The 24,635-nt window shown below is 41.5% G+C and overlaps 5 protein-coding genes across 5 annotated transcripts; all 5 read right to left on the bottom strand.

The window, feature by feature from the left end:
* Window positions 1-1,341: 1,341 nt before the first annotated feature.
* Window positions 1,342-2,855, bottom strand: LOC115816302 (probable G-protein coupled receptor 132). Its single transcript, XM_030779262.1, has 3 exons — window positions 2,804-2,855; window positions 2,025-2,607; window positions 1,342-1,741 (listed from the first exon to the last, which is right to left on the bottom strand). Exons 1-3 carry the CDS (start codon window positions 2,811-2,813, stop codon window positions 1,342-1,344), a joined length of 993 nt encoding a protein of 330 aa, XP_030635122.1. The 5' UTR covers window positions 2,814-2,855.
* A 3,904-nt stretch (window positions 2,856-6,759) lies between these two features.
* Window positions 6,760-8,301, bottom strand: LOC115816627 (UDP-glucuronosyltransferase 2C1). The gene has a single exon (XM_075353587.1). The coding sequence runs from the start codon at window positions 8,296-8,298 to the stop codon at window positions 6,760-6,762; it is 1,539 nt and encodes a 512-aa protein (XP_075209702.1). The 5' UTR covers window positions 8,299-8,301.
* An 8,029-nt stretch (window positions 8,302-16,330) lies between these two features.
* On the bottom strand, window positions 16,331-18,125 carry LOC115816301 (placenta-specific gene 8 protein-like). Its single transcript, XM_030779260.1, has 3 exons — window positions 18,020-18,125; window positions 17,663-17,829; window positions 16,331-16,624 (listed from the first exon to the last, which is right to left on the bottom strand). Exons 1-3 carry the CDS (start codon window positions 18,123-18,125, stop codon window positions 16,331-16,333), a joined length of 567 nt encoding a protein of 188 aa, XP_030635120.1.
* A 1,349-nt stretch (window positions 18,126-19,474) lies between these two features.
* On the bottom strand, window positions 19,475-20,207 carry LOC115817486 (cornifelin homolog B-like). Its single transcript, XM_030780795.1, has 3 exons — window positions 20,105-20,207; window positions 19,739-19,893; window positions 19,475-19,597 (listed from the first exon to the last, which is right to left on the bottom strand). Exons 1-3 carry the CDS (start codon window positions 20,205-20,207, stop codon window positions 19,475-19,477), a joined length of 381 nt encoding a protein of 126 aa, XP_030636655.1.
* Window positions 20,208-22,940: 2,733 nt separating this feature from the next.
* LOC115817495 (cornifelin homolog) lies at window positions 22,941-23,926 on the bottom strand. Its single transcript, XM_030780806.1, has 3 exons — window positions 23,821-23,926; window positions 23,393-23,547; window positions 22,941-23,063 (listed from the first exon to the last, which is right to left on the bottom strand). Exons 1-3 carry the CDS (start codon window positions 23,921-23,923, stop codon window positions 22,941-22,943), a joined length of 381 nt encoding a protein of 126 aa, XP_030636666.1. The 5' UTR covers window positions 23,924-23,926.
* Window positions 23,927-24,635: the final 709 nt, after the last annotated feature.

The following is a 24,635-nucleotide window of genomic DNA, read 5'->3' as shown; positions in this document are numbered from 1 at the left end:
GTAGATTATCACATTGCCTACAACTGAGTTAGTCGGGGTCATAAAGTGACCAAAGAACACAGAAAAGAAAAAATGTCACAGAGAACCATTCACTTTGAATTCTGAATGTATAAACCTAGTCATTCCACAAGGCCTACTAACATCTAAATCTGATATCAAACCTTTTTAGGGTCATGTTTACTTAAAAAAAAAAAATCTCATTCCCTCATATCAGAATACAGTTTGAGACTAAAGGCTCTGTCCAGAAGCAAGAGAAGTAAAAAGTAATTTAGTCATTATATGATACTGCTCATGTATGGTGTTGCCTGAAGACAGAGGATGTGCAGAGCTTTAATGACTTGATTTTGTCTTGTGAAATCCAGTGGTGAGTTTTATACAGTGAGACATGCACATATATAAAAACTGACATAGTCTATTAGTGTGTTTGGATATGAGTTTGAGTAACACTCTTCAAATTGATGCTGCCAGCACTACGGATTTTATACTTCTTTATGTCGATTTACGCCAACAGAGAGTTGGCGTAATAAAATGGACACGGTTCAAATTTTTAAATATAGCAGATAACAGAGAATTATTTAAAAAAAAATATACAGGAGCATTATGTGATTGCTAGATGATATACCATGAGAATAATAATTAAATGTTTTCAACATGTGTGGGTCATGGATATCTCGGTGAGTAACATATATCCTCCACTAGATGTCACATGTAGATGTCCGACAGGGACATGCAAATCAATAAATATAAATGCCTTATATGCATTCACGTTAAGTTGTAAGCCCCTTTTCCTTGTAGAATACATCATCATAGGTCCAAAAAGATGGTTTGAAGGGGAAATGACACAAATTATTTGATTTTAACCCGTCCTCCCTGATCCTTAATTTAAACATAATGAGAGCAACTAATCCCAGTTTAATGAGAATAATGAACAACATATAACAATATCTGAACAGATGGATGATGACTGAGATGTCCAGTTTTAAAGAGTGCTTGTGATTGTTCATATTAATATTGGTGAGAAGAATTGTAGATTTAAATGGAAATTTATTGGTTGAAATGTTTTTGATTTGGGATCAGACAGGTTGTTCTCTTGTGGCTGCCGTTCGTCACGCATCGATGAAGTCTTCATCCTCTTCAAAACGCTGTTCCAAGACAGAATACCCGGGCGTCGGCTCTGGATTCCAAGACTTAATGAGCTCGCTGATTCCATCGGCGACAACGCGGGGTGCTTGCGATGGTCTTCCAAGATAACGTGACGTCATGTTGAAAGAAACGTGCGCGATTCATATATGTGAACCGTGAAAGAATTCGGGGTCAGAGATTGTCATCTGCACATGGCGCTTACACACTCTCGCTACGGTCCAACTGACCTTTCGCCCCCAGCGTGACCCTCAGCCCTTGGTGCGCACTTTGACCCCTGCCCACACATGGCAGTGACCTGCGTAACTCGTGGCGAGCGTTGTGGCACAGAAAGATGTAGAAGAGGGGATCCAGCAGAGTGTTTAGGCTGGTGAGGCCATAGCAAATCCGATAGCACAGGTAAAGAGAACGCTCCATGCTGCACTGGTCCTCCGTCACAAGCAGAGACACGAACCTGTAACCCCCCACCAGGTGATAGGGGCCGAAGACCACAATGAAGATGACGGTGATGACGGTGAGCGTGCCGGCGATTTTTTGACGTTCTTGCTTGGAGACGGAGGGAGAGCTACGTAGCGTCATCGTAATTCGGGCAGAGGTATAGCTGTTTATGGAGGAGACAGAGGCTGATTACAGTAGGTCGTTTGACCTTACAAACAGAATAACACATTTTTAACCAGACAGCATTCCAAAAAACTCAGAGACAGAGACGGCGTATCTGTCTTTGGGATCTCTGTTGTTGGTATTCCTAAGGTATGCTACCTCATACCAGAACTTTTGTACTGAAAGTACATCACATTTTGAAATGTTGTACAATAGGGGCACTCTCTGTCAACAATGAGTTTTTTGAATGTTTACCACCACTACACGCGTGCTAAAACACTTACCCTAATATGCTGCAAGGTAAAAGGAACCCCAAGGCCACCGTGGCTATCTTGAAGCGGGCGTATCTGGGGCTGACGGGGTATTGCTCAAGACAGAGCTCCCTCTCTGGTTCAAACACTGAAGGGTAAAGACCTGTGAGGCAGAACAGGAAGGTGAGAGTCCAAACCACCACTCCTGAGAACGCGGCTACCCGGACTTTCCGCACGCCTCGGCTGCTCAGGGGGTGGACAATGGCCAGGCACCGATCCAGTGCAATGAGGCAAAGAAAGACGACGCTGGCATAGATGTTGACGTAAAAAACGTAGCCCACCAACTGGCAGGCTATGGAGCCATAGGCCCAGTGGTGCGCCCTCTGCAGGTAGATGATCCACAGCGGCAAGGTAAGCAGCTGCAGGAGGTCCGACAGCAGCAGATTGAGGATGTAAACCAGCTGGCAGCCACCCCCGCCGGAACGGCCCATTTGGTATAGTCCCCATAGGGAGAGCAGGTTTGCTGGGAGCCCCAGTGAGAACGCCAGGCTATAGATGTAGGTCAGGCCAACTCTGTCTGTTTCCAGGGGGAGGTGGCAGCTGTCATTGGTAAAGTCTAAAAAAAAAAAAAAGAGAGAGAAAAAAGGCCTTGGATGAACTCTGAAACTCTGATAGTCAGGTGCGGGATGTGTGGTATTACAAAGCAAAGCTATAATGCTTTACCTGCTGGTGGCTGAATGTATTTAATGAACAAAGACAGATACAGTCATGATATCCAATTAGATTATAAATACAGGAAAACAGTCACTTACTCAGCAGCATGGTCTTTCTGGATATGGTCTATCCATCTCACTGAAAGCCCTTCACTTTTAATTTGGCTGTAGAAACCAATGTGTGTGTTTCCAAGCTACGCAAGCCTTAAGCTTCTTGCTTTCCCTTCATCAAGTCGTGCACCCATCAGGAAAATCCTTGAGACAAAGTCACCACGAAAGGCCGTCATCTATTGTATAGCTGTCGCTGTAGGTTTGTGGCATCCCGAAATAGCACAGCTTTCAACATACATTTATAGGAAACTGCAGAAGAGGCACAAATGCACTTCGGCACTTCTCAGACTGTGACTAATTTGGACTCACCACGTGCGTGTCTCTCTTGTGCGTTTCGTTCACTCTGAATGCCCAGCCGGTTCTGTTTAGTGACCTGCGTGAGGGTGGAAAGTACGGCCTGTCCAAAGAAAAAAAAAAGGGGGGGGGGGCTTGTCTAGCATTTCGATCATTTCCCGCGGCAGGAAGCTGCTTCTACTGCCTTTGAGCAACATCCTGAGGCCTTCGAGAACGCCTTTCTCCTTCAGAACAAAAACACACTCCTGTTCGCTTACCATTATGAAAGAGAGTGATACGGAGAGGCCAAACTGTTTCGAAGAGACGGAAAGACCTCTGAGAGACAAGTCACAGCATGCGCGCGCGCACACACACACACACACACACACACACACACTCAATATGTCAGTGTTTCCAATGGCACCCCAGTTCATCATCTTACTGGTCGTATTTTGATTGGTTTCTTTCCACTACACATTTTTTAAACAATGGTGTTTAAATAAAACAATTTATAGTTTTCTACCATGAAATAATAGAGAACTCAAAACTATACTGCGAATTGTGTAGATTTATATAATTTTATTTTATTTCCAATTTGTAAATCATAGCCGTCAGTCAAACTCTGAGGTCAGGGAGTTTTTGGACCATTTCTTCATAAGTGGGCGTGTTTTAAGTGTGTGCTGAATTTCTTTGTGAATGTGCTTGTATGTGTGTGTGTGTGTGTCCTTGACTAAGAATGTCACTGATAGCCGATCACAGATAACTCCAGTGTACAGATGGGCAGATGTATGTCTACATTTTAGGAGGGAGGTATTCATCATGCAAGATAGGCACTGAACCAAGAATCGAACCAATACACAAAAAAACAGTCACCCAGAGCAGCTGAAGAAATTGACTCCCTTCTGTGAGAACTTGCTCACTGGTATCTGACATGGGAAAGGCTATGTAAAGAATATCTAGAGTAAAACCCTGACTTTGGCAGCTGAAAAAGCTTTTCACACAATTCATATTGTTTATGGAGAATGACTGTAAGACAATGGAAAAGAGGTATTTTTGAGTCAAGACGTTGCACAACAGTAATGAGCGCTGTAACTCATTTGCCAGAAGCGTATATATGCGAGAGAACAACTTAAAAACACAGTGAAATCACATAAATGATTTTTTTTAATGTGTTTGAGGCAGTATTTAAAACAACCATTAAGTCTTTTGATATGTTCAAAGAATCTACCAAAAACTGCATACTTACTTGAGTTGTTTTCAGTACACTGATGTTGAACGACACGAAACTGTACATTGCTGCAGTCACATTACATTGCAAGCTGTTACAGACTTTATTTCAAAGGAATGAGCACTTATTTGACCTCTTGTCCTGCTTTAGCTGCACATGTATTGCATATGCAGCTCGATACAAAGAAGCCTTTAGCTGCTGATCACATATCCTGTCCCAACAATGGAACTTTTCAGTTCTATTTACACATATTACGCTATGTCGTGCTATGGGATCCTCTGCGGCTCGGGATACTTTTGTGTGGACATTAAGAATTATATACTAAGCTCCTACGTTGCGTGTCCGCTCAAGATACTGTTTCATATTGAAGAGATGTATCCTGTATCTCGGTTTCACGTATGTCAGCTGTCTCTGAGAGAAAGCAGCTGTTTGGGTTTTTTTTTCCCCCATGGGTAGACTTATATAATGTTCTTCTTGAAGCATGATAGTCTGCTTGCCAGTGCCAGTGTGAAAAGATGCAATGGCTTGTTTCTTGGAACCCGTATAATATGTGTGCTAGCCACAATTCTCCCAAATGTGGTGGCAGCCATATGAGGGGGAGACTTTCTTTCAAGAGTAATTGGGTCATCCAAATGTATCCTGGGGGAGAACATCCATAACCCAGAGGTTCTGTCTATTTACTCAAAGCAAGCAGTCACACGTAAGTATTGTAGCAGTTAATATATCTTGGTAAGCTGAACATTTAAACGTTGCAATTCATTAACATTACTACACAATTAATGATGTGTTTTGAGTTACAGTCCAAAATAATCAATAATATGTTTTTAGTTTAGAGAAGAGCATGGGAGAGATGGCGGGAAGAGACGCTGAAAAGTTCAGAGAGTGAGTCATACATTGAAGCTTTGTTAAGTCAGTCACTGTTCACTCATTCCAATGAATTTGTTTGGTCAGAACATTATTGTAAGGGTGTTGACGTGAGTCGTATTCAGTGGCTGTAGGTATTGAATAAGTGAGTTTAAGGCATTGAAAGCTACCACAGTCATTAGCTTTTGCTAACCTATCGTGTAATTGCTTTTAGGATTAGCATCAATGTTGTCAGGGGCGTAACTAGCAGTAAGCAGGTGATGCGGTTGCATTGGGGCCCCTGACAATTGGGGGCCCGTGAGCATGGGCTACTTATCTATTTTCCATCCTTTCCTATAATGTACGGTAGTCTGTTGCCTATTACTAGTGGCTTAATATTATAATTGTGGCGTCAACTGTGCAGTGCATTTCGCTGTTGCCAGTGATTTTAAAGCTGCCTGCTTTAAAATACTTCTCCCGTTTGCTACTGACATTACGTCGCCACGGGTTCTGGTTAAGTGAGATAGGCTGGGGAGATAGCCTTGACCATCCTGCACTGGGGCCCGATGTTGGCTCATTACGCCCCTGAGTGTGGTAGTATGTTCGCTAGTGCATCGCTGAAGTGAATGTGGGATTCCGAAGCAAGGTCAGGTAGAGCCCACGTGTGACCGGGAAAAGCTGTGTGGTTCCCCTGATGAAGACTCTTTGATCAGGCAGCGCTCACGTGTGACCAGGAAAAGCCATGTGGTTGCCCCGATGAAGCCTTTTCGATATAAAGGAACAAGTGATCAACGCTTACCTGTGACCAGAAGAAAACAGCATGTCCCTTTAGAGGCTGCCTCTCATCCTCGCGGATTGCGAGCATCCCTTCACCAATACTGTAAATTGAACTTTGTGTCTTTGCTCAGGTGTTGTGAGTTAAGCTTTGTGTTTTTGCCTCACTGCACCCCAGCTCTGCACTGGCCTGCAACGTTTGTTATTTTGAGTGTGCCTGTGTGTTTGGTGTGTGTGTGGGCCCATAGTTTCATTGTGTATACATTTCATATATGTGTCTATATATATATATTGCATTGAGGTCTATCGCAGGTTAGCTAAGGAACTTGTAGTTGGTTGATTAGTACTCATAAGTTTTATATGATTTTAGGATAAGGACATTCAGGTACAGTATTTTTACTTGTGCCCTAAAACTGGGAAAACCCCTGGTGTTGTGAATTTTGAATACTCGGTTATGGGTTAGGGGTTGTGTACCTCTATTGTATTTTATTTCACTATTCCTGTTCAATACTGTGTTGCGTACAAAACAGAAACTAATCACACAGGAAATAATCTAAACAAAACTAATCTTTACTCGTTTAGGTAAAGAATATATATGTTTTTTTTGCATTTTATTACAGTGTCTGATTGTAGTCATTTACAGGCCTAAAAAAGTTCCAGGTGAAGGTAACACTTTAACTCTAGGTAAGGTTGGGAAACCCAAACATCCCATCTTTCTAGTTTTATTCTATAGAAGGCATACATAATACAGACTAAGTGTGGGGCGCTACACTAAAATGGAAAAAAAATGGTGGGTGAGGGTCAGGGTGGGGTTCATATGTTTAGCTCAGTCCACCTTCAACTTCCTTTTTGAGATTTTACGATAAAGCAGCTTGCAGAAAAAGAAAGAAGCCCAGAGAGAAGTTCCACAGAGGGCTAGCAACACAACTACCACGTCCAAACTGTGGTAAGAGTACCAGGGCATGTTGTTAGCCTCTGGCCGAAGGTGGGCTGCTCCTTTGTGTCTCATGACATATTCAATCCAGAAGATGGCGCTGTCAAGGGGAGATAGGGGGAGATCATGGTGCAGCTCTGACAACCTTTGTATGTTCTGTTTATATGAAGGGTTGTTCAGGATGTCATTTAGCGCTGACAGGAACTCTCCTGAAGTAAGAGTGGCTAGGTCCACTGTCCGAGCTGCTCCACGAACTTGCAGTCGTAGAAGGTTGTCAAACTGGTCAAAGAGCAGAGGTAGACCCACCACAGGAATTCCATGATAGATTGCCTCATATATTCCATTGGTACCTCCATGAGCCACAAAGGCACGAGTCTTGGGATGGCCCAATAGGTCATTTTGAGGGAGCCATTCCAGTAAGAGAGTATTGTTGCCTAGCGACGAAGGTCTTTCACCCATGTACCTCCACACCACTTTCTGTGGGATCTCAGCAAAGGTAGCAGCGATGACTTCAGTAATTTCTCTCGGGAGGGCTGTGACCATGGCCCCAAGGGACATGACAACCACCCCATGTTCTCCTGAGCTCTCCATAAAAGTCTCCAACTCTTTAGGAAGAGGCTGGACTGGCTGACACTGGAAGCCGCCCATGTAGACCACGTTGGGCATGGTGGGGCGTGGGAACTCAAAGACAAAGTCCACTCTCATGAGCCATATGTCTGCTGACCTCTGCATGGAGAGCAGGTCCGAGCCTGGAGGGAAGTGAGTTTTGATCAGCTCTTCGTAGACGGGGAGGATGACGAATCGCTCCTGGAGAAGACTGACAAGGTACCTCAGGAAGTTCTCAACCCTCTGCAAGACATCCATATGGTCATGGAGCAATGAATTGTACATGGGGACATAGGATAGGGGTGTTGGGGCAATAGCCATGTGGGCTTCTCCTGCATTGAGCCAACGTACGTTATAGACCATAGGGAGGTGGAGATAGTGGGCCAGGAGGACCCCAGCGGGAAAGGCAGGATCTGTTAACATCAGGTCGAATTTGGCATCATGCAGCCTTCTCATCAGAGGGGAGTCCTCCAGCATGGTAGATATCAGCTTGAGAGTTTCACCGTGGAATTTTTTAAGAACAGTGGTCACATCCCTTTGCTGTTCGAAGAAATGAAGGAAAGTTGGCATTTTACGCAGCGCCAGTGACCTTTCAACCAGTGTCTTGAAGAACTCAGCACTAACATCCTCTGCATGGGTAGGGGTGATGGTGATGGAGGTGTAGATGGGAGAGCTTTCTTTGATGTACCAGCTTCTGAAGGAACGCACAACAGTCAGGTGGTGACCATGGGAATGGAGCTTCCTGAGGATAACCTGCATGTTCACCCAGTGACTGCCATCCTCTGGGAAGACTATGATCTTGCCACCATGGCAACAGTCAACCATAAGGAGGAGGTAGGGCAATGTGGAGAACCATTTCCCACAAATAGCCATCTCTCAGAAAGCTGGGAAAAACATGGAAAAGAAAACATAAAATGTTTAGGCTCTTCAAGCCAAGATTGCTCCTATAAGGACAAAGGATATGTTTAGACATACTATACATACAATAGGAATTGTTCTGTTTGTACATATGTATGAAATGGAAGATAAATGGAGAATGCAAGGGTTGAAGAGAGATAGGAGTCGACAACTGAATTCATTGTTCAATCCATTTAATCATAGAACATTTTTGCTCCCTTCATTGAAGCAGACCAAACATATTACACATACTATACATTAAGGAATGAGAAGATAAAATCCACTGCATTATTCACCTGCCACATTTGTGCTGCAGAAACAAATGCAACTGATGGGAACCATGGGGGTTGAGCTTGTTCTCACCCACAGTTGTTATGTGTCAAGTTCTGTGGCCAGGCAGGAAAAACATTGTGGTGAATTAATTTGATAAGACTGAAAAATAAATCTCTAAGAGGAGACAGCAAAAACTGGTGAACTGACATGGTCAGAGATGTAACCATCTGAGCAAACACACGCACATTAGAACACCATTACATTTAAACCTTTTGTGAATACAGTCTGTGGGAGCGACATGCAAAGCAGTAACCCTTCAGAGATCTAGCTCATGTTCTTGTTATGAAGATACTTGGCCACCTCCCTGTCCACCTGAAAAAGATCCTGTGAGAGCCTCAGCACTAATACGTATGATCAGAATCACATGTTAGGCGTGTTATGTTATAAATGAAATTTATGCAAAAACAAGTGAAAATGATGAGGAAAATGTTTGTGTTGTTTTCTCCAGTGTTCTAAATTAAACAATGCCATGTTCCCTGTGTCATTCATTATGATTCACAGTTTGTACTACCGTTAAACAGTTATCAGTTTTTTTTCTGTTTGAGATCCCTTTCTCCCCTTCGCTTTCTTTCTGTCACTCTAAGTTACAGACTCAACATCAGCATGCAAGATAAGTGCTGGCCCTCAATACTCTTTTGTTTGTTTTGTTTTCTTGACATGTACATTCTTGCTAAAAAGTCTACAGCTGTTCATGTTCAAACGCACACACACATTCATGTCTTGACATAACAGGTGTCTTTTCATAGAATATACAATGCATTAACGAAGCGTAGAGCATATACTGTACCTTGAAATGCCACATGTGAATCTCATAAACCACTCTGTCAGGGGTGGCAGGCAAAGCCAGTTCACTTTATGCAAGCTAAAACTTAATTCCCCGTCTTAAATTTTCCTGTTTGCATTAGAACTCGCCATTCAAGAAATTTAGAGTACGGTGTCCTCCTATGACTTTTTTGGCAAGGGCTGTCTGATCCTCTTTTGACTTATTGTTTGGTATTTGTAATATGAGCCTGGGCATATTCTGCCCCCCCCCCCCCCCCCCCCCCTTACGCTGTAGATTACTGGTGCTGTTTTCAGAGATCCTAATCCCAAATCTTAGAAGATCACACCGAGGATCGATAAACATTCACTTCCCTCATCTTCAGTTTCCCAGTCAAAAAAGCTACCGTAACATAATCCAAACACTGTCATGAAAATTTATTCGTCACCTGGAAAAGCAAAAATCATTTCATCATCAGGTACCTAATGGTTACACAGGTTCACTTAAGCAACCCACAGTATTTGCATGCGAGTGACTTACAAACTAAATTTAAAATGCAAAAGTCTATGAAAGAACAATCCCCAAAAGAAAAGTGAATGTCAGCCAAAGTTCTATCCATATGTCAATACTTCTGCTAGGCTAAAATAACAAAGCCCTCATTAAGGTGTGTGCCTTGGTACGGAACAACAATCCTCTTAAAGAAATAGTTCAAGCTATGAAATGTAAGAGAAATAAAAGAAAAAGACACAGATCAAAGCAGAGAGAAATATACTGAGTAAATCTTTAGACCAGTTTTACAAATATATTAGCTTCGTGTTCAACTCTATCTAGCTTTTGCTTCCCTTGTTTGAGAATTTTGTACAAAGCAACTGCCACGCCCTGTTCTTCTCATTCCTCTTGTGGTCTTGTGGTTTTGGTTAAGTTCACCAAGGTTGATGAAAGAATGACAACGACCTCAAAGCAGTTTGACTCTTTAATGATCAGTGACGATTACGCAAAATGAACAGTAATGATTGAACAAAACCTTAGCATTAGCTGCTAAAACGTAGGCAAACATCCTCTGCCGCAGACTTGATTTCAAACTTGTCCAATGTGTCTCTTTTTCAGCTTGCAATGCTTTTAATGGGCTGTTTCGCTGTCAAAACACAAACGTCCTTTTAGGGATTGCCTTTGTTATAGCTACGTATTGCATGAGCGTTATTACTGGACATTTTGACCGGCGAGTTTCTAACTGATCGTTTTTTTATTAATTTTACCAGGCAAAAACTGGTAATTACCAGCTAACTGAGACCTTGTTGATGATGCATCCTTGATTACAATGGTTCCGCCCAAAACTGGTGGAAACGCGGGCTGGTTCACCAAATGGCACTAAGGTTCAGAGAATCCTGAATGGAACCCATTCAAATACCCGCTCCCTGTTGGTGGAAAAGGGGTATCATTGATCCCACCTGTCTTCAGTTAGTTCACCTCTGGTCCTGTTCTTGTTCCAGCTTCTGGTCTAGTTCCTGTTCCTGTGCTTGATCCTGTTCTGGCTCCTGGTCCCGTCCCTGTTCTGGTTCCTGTTCCTGTTCTAGTTCATGTTCCTGGGTCCGGGTCCCACTCCATTCGCCTTGGAGGCTCCTCTCATGACTCTGGTTTCTGCTCCTGTCGCCTTGGAGGCCTCTCCCTTGGCTCCTGTTCCCGCTCCAGTCGCCTCAGGGGTTCCTCCCTTGGCTCCTGTTTCCGCTCCTGCCCGCCCTTTGCTCCTGTTCCCACTCCAGTCGCCTCGGAGGCTCCGCCCTCATCTCTAGTTCCTATTCCAGTTGTCTCCAAGGGCCCTCCCACGGCTCCAGTTCTGGTCGCCTTGGAGGTCCCTCCTGTTCCTGCCGCCTTGAAGGCTCCTCTTCCAGCTCTGGGCCCTCTGTTGCCCGCTCTACCTCCATAGCCTCTGAATCGCCCAGTTCCGTCTCCTGCTCCTGGTCTGCCACCAGAGACTTCGGACTGCCCAGCTCAGTCTACCAGTCCGCCGCCAGTTCTGCCCTGCCCTGTGTCTTGCTCCACCCCCGGTGTCTGTTGGTGTCCTCTGCGAGTCTCCCGGTCTGTCGGTATACTCTCTGACAAAGCGTGACAGCAACCTGCAGGCAGAGAGTGGCCCAAAGAGAAAATCCATTCAATACCATCACAGACAGGGAGTGCAGTTCTTTCAAAATGACCCTCATGTTAGCACACTGGCTACAGTAGACTGGAACCATTAAGATGTTACTGTTATTCTTCCCTGCTGTCCATTCTTCATGAAAGACGATATGACCTGCAGAACAAGAATGAAAATGATCAAAATAAGTAAACTTCAGTTTCAAAGCAAAACATTCGCTTAACTAGAATAGTGACTATATAGTATCTATTATAACATATTCCTCAACATGTTTGAACAAGTTCTCTTTTATTTTTGTTTACAGATGAAGTAACAACAGCAACCTGCTATATTAAATGAATATTGATTAACTTTTGGCTGATTATGAACTTATCCTCTACCATCACACACAACTAAATCTATCTCTGCCATGATTTAAGTCTCTAAGTTTCAATGACATCATAATTCACATGTAAACCAAGAGTGGCAGTAAAGAATTGCTAATATGTATATATATACACACTTAGGCAGGGAAACAACCTGGACAGGTTGCCAGTCCATCACGGGGCAAACACACACACATTCATACTTAAGGGCAATTAAGTGTCCTTAGGTCACCTAACCTGCATGCCTTTGGACTGCGGGAGGAAACTGGAGCTCCCGGAGAAAACCCACGCAGACACGGGGGGAGCATGCAAACTCCACACAGAAATGACCCTGGCCAGGACTGAACCCGAGACTTTCTCACAGTGAGGCGACAGCACTACCCACGGCTCTGCCCACCTTACACTTACACCCACTTACACCCTACACTTGAAAACTGATAAAAGAATTTTGATACTGTCCAGTGTCGTATGGTGAGTTCTAACTGCATCGATTACGTATAGAATTTCTGACATATCCTACTTTAGTAACATTGAACTTGCGTTTTTCTTCACTACTTTTTCACTTATCAGTCTGCAAGGTAATAAACCCCTTTGGGGTTTTTTTGTACATGATCAGTCATCATTTGCTAATCAACATTCATTCAGTCAAACACAGGTTGCCTTACAGGGCTATGCTGGAAGAGTTTTAGGTTCTGTCTAAATCAGTTTGGCCTATAAAATGTCAACAACAGGCCGTACGACAAACATGAACCGCTGCTATACTCGAGGTCATTTCATTTTTCTTTTACCACTGTACTGTAGCTTTGGCAGTGCGAGCTGGGTAACTGTTGTGTTGGGTGGCAAATGTCCGTCCCAGTTTCAGCTCTCTTTCAGAAGCCAGGTCTATGTAAAATTCTTTTTGTTTTGCTAGCTTCTCTTATGAACGTCATGTGATATGGCTGCCAGATTTGGAGAGATGGTTTGATTGGCAGGGTGCTTTTTTTCCCCTTCTTTTTCTCCTTTTTAACTTGAAAGTTCTGAAGCACAAGTTTTCAAAATGTAGATTAAAATGGCAAGAAAATGTAAGCATTTATTAGGGGTGTAGACTTTTACTGACACAGCTACTCTTTGCTCTCCTAAAGCAAGGGTAATATTCTGCTTCTCTGGGCACATGCACAGGGCATGCTGAGAGCGACGATTTGGGTTGTATCCATGGCAACAAGAACAAGTTTAACTTGACTAAGCTGATCCTACTGAAGTGAACTGTTTCTGTTGAAATGAACATTTTCAGGCTTAGAGAAGCAAAGGTTACAAGCACAGAGACACTAAACAATGTGATGTAAATCAAACACTTTTCAGATCATTATCTTAACACTCAAACAATTAATTCAAAGGACCACATGAAAAATGCAAACCATGTTTCTGCTGTCTCACGAATCAGCAGATTCATATTTTTTGCGTTAAGGCCATTTTTACAACTGTAAACTTTCATGGTGAAGCATCCATTGGGTTAATGCGACATGGAAACACCTGATCTCCACTCCTCATTAAATGAATACGTTTTCCAGTATATGTGATGGACTGACGGACTAAGACCTAGATTCCATCACCTACCTGCTTACCTGTAGGCTATTTTCAGTACCTGTGCGCTGTGTGTTCTTCACAAATGAGTAGATCTTTTGATTACACTGTTTAAAGTGAATGCTGGGATTCAAATCACTTCTCTAACGGCGCCTACAGACTGTGACATTTCAGCAATCGTATAAGTTTATTGCAAGCCACACTGTGCGACATGGATCTTATGAACTTGGGTACGATGTTTGTAGTTTGATGTATGTAGACTGTACAATGATAACCCCAACTGAACCGTAAGCTACGACGTAAGTCAATATACAAGAATAAAGCGTCATCAGTGTTAGTAGACGTAGTGTTAGTAGTTAGTTGGCTGGTTGACGGCGGTCGTAGGAGCAGTCACATTGTGAGATGGTCATCCTAAATTTTTGACACTGTCAGAATTTTGTCCCAGGCTATCTTTGGTCGCAAGACCGTGACAACGGCCATCTTTGCACCTAATTCACACTGCGACGCAGGACCACCATTTTGGAGCCAGGACCAAAGATGTCGCCACGTTTTGTCAGCTTTTGTCTGGGACAGCCCAAAGTCGCGCAGTGTATACCCACCTTAAAACAATCAGTTCAGTTGGCTCCCGATTCTTGTTTTTTGGCAATCTGTCACTTCCTATATACAGCAATACCAAGCCAATCCATGTAGGCTATCTCTCTACACTTTCACTAGCGATGGCACACCATAGACTAAGTAGACAAATGAATTCGAATGAATATCACAGTCAATATAATGAGGTTTGTCTGGTTTTGACACATATACTACACGCTAGATTTCCTCACATTTTCTGCAGTCACTAGCAAATTTTTAGGTCTAGTAAGCAAATATTAATTAGTCATATTCTTACACTGATCAGTCATGAGGCTGTATCGTTAGCTATTTTTACCGAATAGTTATTTTTTACTTAAATGGCCACCACAACTGATTCAATGCTAATTTTCTTTTTTTTTTTTTGGATGGTCTGCAGTTTCTTACTCTGTCCCTGTGAACTCATTATTACCGAGGGTAGGGGTTAATAACCTCAAGATGCAGCTGTTGTCACAAATTACTGAAGAGTACTGTGCAATTTGAATTGTTTATTGAAGATCAGGGCACAGGACTAAATGCTGAACACCAAGATAAACCAGCAGGTACACGGGCTTATAACCAGTATGCAATTTTTTATTTTTTAACAGCGGGGATGGCCCAGTGGTCACTGACACTACTCTGTAGAGTATATATGGGCGTGGCAGGTTTACAAGGGGGGTGCATTTTGGTCATTTTGCTAACAAGGAGGATGGCACCCCCCCCCCCTCCCCATCTCCCTACAAATCGCCTACTGCTCATAACCAGACCGCAAAGATACAACCCGCAATCTCAAACTAAGACTCTGCAAAGAAAACAATGAAAAGGTAGTGGTATTTATACCAAACAAAAGGAAAAAGAATAAATTAGTGAGAGGCGGAACAAAGTTAAAGAAACAGAACAGAAACAGGTGCAAACAGTAATTAAAATGACAGGACGATCAGCTTGGTGATCAATAGGCTGGTGACGTTGAAAGCTGAATGGTGGAACCAGAGGGGATGTGGAGACAGGATCTTTGCATCTGTAAATTTCCATTACAGCACATTGGCGAGTTGTTACAGGCCCTTTATGATTTCTGTTTGGGAGGGGCAGGCATTTAACTTACAGAAGGTCACAGCTGGTCGAGCCTGACGTGACTGCTATCAAACGATCAACGATAAAACAATGTCCTGTAGAATGTATAGCGTCCATTCGCTTCAAATTTTTATGATCTTGTTTTTTTTTTCTTTTTTTGGGTCTCAACTGTAGAAAACACTGTCAACGGCTCCAAACTAAATACTTTGGTGTGCTGCATTTGCAGTTACTGAAACGAAAGATTTGAAAAACGCGAGCCTCAAGTTATCAACTTATTTTGGTCTTTTTCTGTCTCCCTTAGAAACTGAAACCAGCCAAGCTCAGCATGGACAACATGTTCCAATGTGCAACTTTATTTGAAGAAAAGTGAGCTTTCAGCCAAAGCCTCTGTCAACAGAACAAACAGACGCGTAACGCCACAAGAACAGTCTTGAACAAGAAAAATAGATTTATTATGGAATAGATGACGATTTTTTTTTTTTTTTCTTGTGTGATTTTTTTTTTTTTTTTTTTATTGCCATGGTGAAAGGTATAGAGACCAAAGAGAGAAGCCAAAGAAAAACAAAGGAGACTTTAATGGTGATCATTATCCCAGCATATGACTCACAGTAAAGACTTTATCAGAGCCCAGCAGTTTCCCTCTCCGCCTCCCCTGTCCCATGCTCTTATCACCAGGTACCAAAACATCCTGGCCTGGGGAAACTCGACCGCATATTATATTTGGAACTCTCAGAGGATTAGTCCATTGTCATTTTTTGATATTATGAATTACTTTCCAGACTCATACAGTTACAATAATCCAGATACAAGAGTCATAAATTTAAAACAATGAGAAATTTTAGCCTGTATTCCACGGAGGATCTGGCCCACACAATAACTGCAGCATAATATTTTGGCCATAGAGTGAATCAGCATTCCCTAAATTGTTTCGTTTGTCACATTAGACTTTTAATTAATTTTCGTGTGTGTGTGTGTGTGTGTGAGTGTGTGTGTGTGTGTGTGTGTGTGAATGAACATTACAAAGCATCATAAACATTGCAAAGCATCAGAACGGTATACAGTCTACTTACATGAAAGCAAATGTTTATGTAAACTGTTTGTATACCTTTTTGAGGACACAAGAGCTGCTGGTTATCTGATTTGAGTGGCCACGATTGCGGACTGGGTTGAGGTGACCACTGTTGGTTGTGGAGCGAAGACTGTTGGTTGGGGAACAACGACAGGGGTTGGTGGAGCGATGACTGTTGGTTGGGGCACAATGACAGGGGGTGGTGGGGACACCACCACTGGGGGGGCCGATATGACAGTTGACTGGCTGTTGATAACAGTGATGGTAGCCTTTCTTCTCTTGATCTCACGAGCCATTTGGCACCAGGAGCAGGTATTGCAGAAGGCGGTATACATGCAGTCAGACATCAGGCTACCCTGCAGGTGAGTTGAAAGAGGAAATTTCCATATGTACACTTTTCCAATCTAGATGACAGCTTGTAATAATTCTACCCCGTAACAGGAGTCACAATAGGCAGGAATTTAAAACAGATCACCTTTCTTCAGTGATTTTTTTTTCATTCAAGGGCTCATTCATTAAGCTCTCAGTGTGTCTTCGTTTGTAAACATTGGCCCATAATGACCAACTCATTTTGTGATGACTTTGATGCATTTCAGCTATTCTTAAAAAAATCGCAGAAAGACACCTCGTATTGTAAACCCGCATATGTGTTTCCAGTAGCTGATTTGACAGCTGCTGGATGTTTACTGTGTGTATGTGTAGTACAATGAGTACTTTTCTACCTATAAAGCTGGTTTTGCCTCCCATCAATCATGGTCATTAAGAAAGAAACACATCGTAGGCCGCTGGACCAACTGATATATAACTTACACCAAGTGAAAAACTCTGCATGTTTAATGCTTATGCGGGGATTCACTGACGATAGATGAATTAGAGTCTTCCATATAAATAGCATTTATTGGTGAAAAAACACTTTAAAAAAATCTGAAGATTCAAGCAGTTCGTTGAAAAAAAAATCATGCGTAACACTCATAAATAAAAAAGCGATTGTTATAATGGGGCTGTATTCTAAAATGTGAATTTTACTCCACCGCTACAGGGATAAAAGGTGCCAAGGTGCCAAAGGTGCCAAACTCTTCAGTGAGAGATCTGCCCTGGATATTGGACACCCTTTCAAACCTTAGTCTAACAAACTTATCTGGACTGTTCCAAGGCTACACATAGACCACAATTTGCTTAAAATCGGGTTGTGTTCACACAGCTGGGTCAGAGCCAAAATCCAAAAACTCAGTGGTCCCTCAGAGAACGGGGTTGTCAAAATATTATGCACACGTGTCTTGGGTTACTCAGAGGGTAACTCAGGTATCTGAGGGCCAACTTTGAGTATCTCTAAAAGGCCCTGTTACATTAAACAGTTATGAGTCATTGTCAGGAGCTGGTATTCCCACCCTCACCTCTATTCCGTAACGATTTCGGACGGCAGCCCTCATGGCCAGGGATATGGGGGGTAGCGAAACACCGTAGCACAGGGTGTTATCCACCAGGGGAAGGCAAAAACACTCTCCGAAATCCGACGCAGTTCGGCATGCAAAAAATGGGAAGCACCAAAATGCAAAGCAACCTGCAACGAACAGAAACATGAAATTTCTGCCTGGTCTGTGGACTGCCTTATATTTTACATCATAACGCTAAATGTGCAGCCGTTGGTTTTTTTTATTATTTTTATTTTTATTTTTTTATTTTAAGCAGCGGAACTTCAAACCAGCCCATATGAGCTTTGAAAAGCAAGGTATAGAAAAAGAGCGACTCACAAACGTCGCAGTCATCAAAGCAGTCGCAGATCCCAGTGTGCCACTGGTTTGACTGGACCGCGAGCGTTGATACGGTTGGTGGCTGCTGGATGATCACGTTAGCCATAGTCGTCGCTCAACAAGAAACCCCACTGACAAACAGATAAATAACAATCCTGACTCCCGAATCTATGTCAAGCTTTTCTTTTTCTCTTATTCTTCATCTTTTTTTAAAAAACAACATGAACAATAAAGATTTTTCTAACCACATATTACTAAATGGTAAACGTAGAGTGAAAAGTTATTACATTTTTTTTTTTTTTTTTTTTTTGCGGATGGGACAAACTCGGATGTGTTTCCTTTGCATATTATCTGTAAAACAGCTGAGTACAAATTGCACAAATCAATTCTGTCTTTAATGACGGTGGTTTGTCAAATCATCTACTCAGATAAACCTGTGTCGTAAAACCGGTGTTGCTCTTCAATTTAAAGCCCTTTTAAAAACAGTAGCGTTCAGAGTGAAGCCTTACTGTATCAGAATTTTACTTTCTAATGTTAATTTAAGACTTAAGTCACAATAACACCAATAACAAAACCCTCAAATTAAATTCACATACCTCAGAGCCACACAGGATCAATACCTTTCGTTCTGAAGCCTAAAAGGAAATGCCAGACTGGACTATTTGACTATTAGCGATGTTTTGCTTTTTTTTTTATATATTATTTTGCATATGTATTCAAAATCATATGTTTGCATATATGGCCAAGTAAACGGTTGTTTGGGGTTCAACACTAAAACAGATCATGAAACAATCAAAACAGTCAATGGGTCATTGAAGACACTTTATAGATGCTTAATTCATTTTTATTAAGAAGTATTTACACAAATTCAAAGCATTAAAACAATCCATAATTATTCTCTCTTTCCGTTTCTAAATGTATTTTTCAGCTGAATGCATAAACCTTGGTACTGATACCAGAGATAGGAAAATGACTGTTTCCAAAGGACATAGGTGAACAGAATCTTTTCTTTTTCTTAAATGACAAGAAGAAGACCAAGTTAGAAGTTAGAGTAACAGATTAGCGTGTCATAATCACATTTTTACATTAGTATAATTCGTGAAAGTGAGATAGTAGTTGTATTTGCATCCAGAGGCTCCAGTTGTCATATTGGGAGAAACTGGGAAGAGAGCCAAGTACTGCATCTCACGCAGCTCCCTCGCTCTGAACTGAAGCCTTGTCTGTGAAGGGATAACATTCCGGATTTCCGGAATGCCGACAGCTGATACGAGATCGGTCCGCTAGCAGGACGAACAAACGGACGAACAAAATCCCAGAGTCAGTTGGAAAGCGTACGAATTCAAAATCGGGCTTGGCGGTAAGCGAGAGTCAAGGTTATCGTGGAGATAACTGTGAAGATTCTGCTGCTGTTTCAAATCATGATGGTGATGATGATGATGATGACGGTGAGGGTCTTTATGTAGGCTTGTTGTTAAATAGTGTGACGGGGTGCAGACGTGCCTTCATCTCACGTCTGATCTGGCACCACGAGCACGGGCCACAGAAGAAGGCGTAGACGCAGTCATTGCAAATGGTATCCTAAAAAGAAGGCAAATGTACACGGGTCACGTTCAACGACTTGGCACACATTAGCTTAACAACGATAACTGCGGCAAGTACTCGTTTCTCTCTCTATCATAAATTAGCACGGTCAAGAGGAAAAACCCTGTTTGTCCTTACCTGGATGCCATAGCGCCTACGCATGGACACTCTCATGGAGAGAGTGATCGGTGGAATGAGGCCAAAACTGTCTAAGAGAGGCAGACACAGGCACTCTCCGTGGTCTCTCGCCGTAATGCAGGCGAAACAAGGGAAACACCACACGGAGAAGCAACCTGCCAAAGGGTACAATTCATACCATTAAAATGTGTCAGTGTATTTATAGAGAATGAATGTGCTGGTTTTGTTTTAGTTGGGCTCGAACATGGTTAATTCATGGTTAATTCAAGACATGAATGCATCAGCATTAATTGGGCACACGCGCACACACGCACACACACACACACACACACACTCACACTTATTATAACCTGAACACACACTCACATTCATTTAGGTTGTCGCATTCACAGATGCTGGTATTCCACTGGTCTGATGCAGCGGCAACCACAAGTGGTTTAGGCTGCTGAATGACCATCTTAGTCGCCATGTTTAGTGTTTGGTAGTTGCAAAATTCTGGTAAACAAACCAACAAACAAAAGCACATGAACAGTGGACAGAAAATCATCCTAAACTTTAGTAATTTTGACCTAAACTGTTGAAGGTCCAATTTTAATCAACATGCTTCTTTCTTTCTTTCTTTCTTTCTTTCTTTCTTTCTTTCTTTCTTTCTTTCTTTCCCATTGTTCCAAACCAAACTGATTTTCAAATTACTTTACTACTACCAATAATAATAATAATAATAATAATGATAATAATAATGATAATAATATACTCTAACATAAATTCAAATACTGTCAGTCCACATGTTACTGTATGTAATTGTGTCCCAGTGCCTAATGAAGGTTCTGTCTTACCTGAGAGATGATTCCAAGGTGAAGGCTGAGACCAGACTGATGCTTGGGTCGGAAGAGAGGGACGTTTTATTAGACCGGGGAGGGAAGAACGAGGGAATGTCCACACGCAGATACATCCATACGTACGCAAGACTGCATGCCAGAGAGAGCTTATCTGTACATATCTTTCTATGAACTGGTCCAGCCAGTAGAGAGATGCAGACAGCAAAGAAACAAAAAAAAATGCTTAGATTAGCGCTTGATTAGCTGAACTCTCTGTGGAATATGGCTGTTACAGGACAGTAAAGGTATCTTCAGAACTCTAATTCAAATGATATGAATGGAAAGCACCCAAAAACTCAAGAGAGAAACTGAGCGTTTACAGTTACTCTCACACAGTAAATTTGTAACTTGTATAAACAAACAACTGTCGCATGTTTATTACATATTCAGACTCTTTGTGGAGAATCCTTCATCTGACGTTACTTTTTTCTTTCTTTTTTAACTTGTTAAGGCATTGTTGATGCATTAACAATGGTCACATCGAGGGCCTTTACAGTTGTGCATTTCCCATGCAAATACATGAGATCTGTCTCAAACATTATCTGTTCAGCAGACTTTGGGGTCTACGCTGATTACCACAATGTTCTCTTCAATCTACATGTTTACTAAACACAAACAAAAAATTAGAATCATGAAACTGTTGATAAAATAAAACCAGGGTTCAGAGAATTACTTCAGAACTACGTCAATCTAGGATATAGGACTAGTCCATGTGTATTTTGATTTGTGAATGGCTTAAATATGCTATTAACACCAAATCTTGGAACAGCTAAGTGTACAATTAAGTATATGATTGTATGAAAAAGACGGGGGGGGGGGGGGGGGGGTCGTTAAATACATTTTTAACATTCTATAACAGTTATCTTAAAGACATCACATACAGCTGTGGAACGTGAGATAAAATGGCAGATTTTAATCTTTCGAGGACTTAATTAAATCCAATCTGTTTGGCAGTTTGGTGCACGTTTCCAGGAGAAGCTGGAGAGACTAGTTGAGGCAGGACATAAAGGGACCAAGGAAAAACTATTCCTTCCAAACTTTTTTTTTTTTTGCATAAATTTTGTCAGTGCTTTAAATGACATTGACAACGGAGGAACAGAAGTAATATAACATGAAATCCTCTGTTTAACCCTGTCAGACCTAATTAAATGTAGTAAAACAGAAATCAATCAATAACTGACAATGCATTACTGAAATACTGAATGTCAACAGCCCCCCCCCCCCCCCAACCCCCACCAATTAATAACCTGTGAAAATGACTTGATAAATTACAGTGAAATGGGTTTTTTTTTCCTCTTCTCTGAAGTGTTTACTTCTGTTTCTTTGACAAATTATACTTGATGTTGCTCCAGCTTTTGCTGTAAACTATTTTGTTTTTTGTTTTTGTTTTTTTTGGCTGTAAACTACTTTGTAAAATTTGGCCTGTCTTTGTATCACCTGCTTAGAGACTCCAGATTAAATGTAGCTTTCTAGCTAATTCCTAGACAGTTACTAACTGTCCATTGTCCATGTTAAATAAATAAATAAATATATATTTTTTTGGATTATGTCAAAAGAACATTGAAAAAATCTACTGTTGTACTACAACATTTAATTTCAAATTTATTGTGGATTTTATTTTTAGATCAAAGCATTAGAAAATATAAAGAATAAAAACATAACACTCGTGCATTAACTGACACTGAGTGAAAAATGTACCAATAAAACATGTAATATCATTTATACAATTACTGAAGCATTGGGTTACGAAAAAGTAGAATTTCACAGCATTTCATTAAAATTCTTTATTGAGGTAATGTGCAAATATTATAAACAACGTGCAAATTCTAAACAACTCATTAAACATCAGGCTCACTGACAATATAATATACAAGATTATGACAGAAACATGGCATGTCGACAAATGAATCCTCAGTAAATGAACCGTCAGTCAACACAATGCAAATCTCCAACCAGTTTTGCCTTATTCATAATACATACATATATATATATATATAAATTCATACATTACATACACATGGAAAACAGATGACTTTGTCACACGGCTCAAGTCTTCATTCATTCATTCATTCGAGTTGGTACAGTGTAGCAAATAGAGGTTTTCCACAGTTAGTGTGTACAACTGATATGGGATCAGTGAAAGCTAAGTTTTGGGTGAGGCGGTTAAAGCACATTCAAGATGTTTGGGAGATTATGTCCAAGAATGAATGAGTGACAGTCATTGTCCGCAGAGGTCCCTGTGAAGAGCCTCACAGTGATGTTGATGATGATGATGATGATGATGATGATGGTGAACACAGAGCAGGGAGGAAGAGAGAGGCTTTTCATTTTGCCCGGTTGTTAAAGAGGGTCACAGGATGGTTACGAAACTTCATCTCTCTTCTCATCTGGCACCAGGAGCAGGGTCCACAGCAGAAGGCATAGACGCAGTCGTTGCAGATGGAGTCCTGGGGAAGAAGACAAGGATGAAGAGTTAACACTGATCTGAGATAAACTCCGGGTATTTTGGTCACGTAGTGAATTATTCAGCTCAGTAAGGATGCAAGTTATCAAGCAGTTTGCACAATTATGTGCATGATAAAGAAAGCCACAGAGTAAATATTAAATATGCCAGTATTTAATTAACTCTACCGATGTTGAACAGTGATGGACATTATCAACACTCGCAGAGGTAATTTAACACAGACTGAATTTTCATATAGTTTTATTTAGGTTGTGTAGCTTTTTTTTTTTTTTTTTTAAATAAATGAGTACCAGAGAGAGTGAATGCTCTTACCTCAATGCCATAGGTGCGACGGACGGACACTCTCATCGCCATGGTGATCGGAGGAATGAGGCCAAAGCTTTCGAGGAGCGGCAGACAGAGACACTCGCCGTGGTCCCGTGCCGTGATGCACGCAAAACATGGGAAACACCAGAATGCAAAACAACCTAAAAAAAAAAAAGAAGGGGGAAAAAAGCATTAATTTAATTCGTTTTTTCCTAAAACCAGCGGCAGAGACAAAAGTAATGTGGACTCAGACAGGTTTGGGGAGTCAATCTTGTGTACATTTTATGTGGAAAAAAAAAAGGTATGAAGTATCTTAAATGAACCTTTGACATGTCATACCAAAAGGTCGACTGTGTTTCGGACTGAACAGTAAGAATGTGGTTTATGCAGTGACTGAATTGGTTGGTGGACAGAAATCTCTCAGTAATACTCACAGTCGTTAACGTTGTCACATTCACAGATGCTGCTGCTCCATTGATCTGCCCCTGGAGTGACCACGAGGGGTTTAGGCTGCTGAATAACCATCTTGGTTGCCATGGTGAAGTCTTGTCTATCACACGAAATATAACCCACATTAAAAAAAAAAAAAAACTTCAAAATTTCATCTACAAACAAAAGTCCATAAGGAACGTTAGCATTTTTTTGGAACTGGTTATTAAGCTAGTTCTTAAATGTTCAATGCCTTCTTAACCGTTCCAAAATGTTCAGTTCCTGCAGAACTATCCCAAATACATTGTTCGCGCGCTAAAATAAAGCTTCATGAATTAAACGACTAAAGGGAAAAAAACACGACAATCTGATGGAATGAAAATGCTTTTAAATGTTATTCTCTGCTCTTAAAAATAGACAGGGAGCTGCAGAATTGCTATAAGTAAAGAATTCTATGCTTGCAGAGTACCTGAGTCCTGTGTCAGAGGAGAGGAAAGACGCGTAGAGTCCGAGAGGGAAAGCTGGAGTTAGACACTGGCTTCTGCAGAAGACAGTTGTATTTTTATAAGGACAGACACATGTGCGCACTCAGGCTATGTGCCCTCAGATGCTTATCAAGTGACGTCTTTCCAGTAATATGTTCGACGGCTCAGGTATGTGCTTTTCGGTTTCTCGTTTTTTTTTATCAGTAGATTGAACATGATTAGCTGTCCCTTTGACGTCACATTTAATATAGCGTACAAATGTGGGTTCAAACAGGCTTCAAAACCAGAACTTTACTTTTGAGTCAAAGCAAACCTTTCTCAAAAGAATTTGAGGG

The sequence above is a fragment of the Chanos chanos genome, chromosome 7 (genome assembly GCF_902362185.1).
Source record: "Chanos chanos chromosome 7, fChaCha1.1, whole genome shotgun sequence".
In the NCBI taxonomy this organism is placed as follows: domain Eukaryota; kingdom Metazoa; phylum Chordata; class Actinopteri; order Gonorynchiformes; family Chanidae; genus Chanos; species Chanos chanos.
The sequence above is the reverse complement of the archived record's forward strand: the minus strand, read 5'-3'. Positions and strand labels throughout refer to the sequence as shown.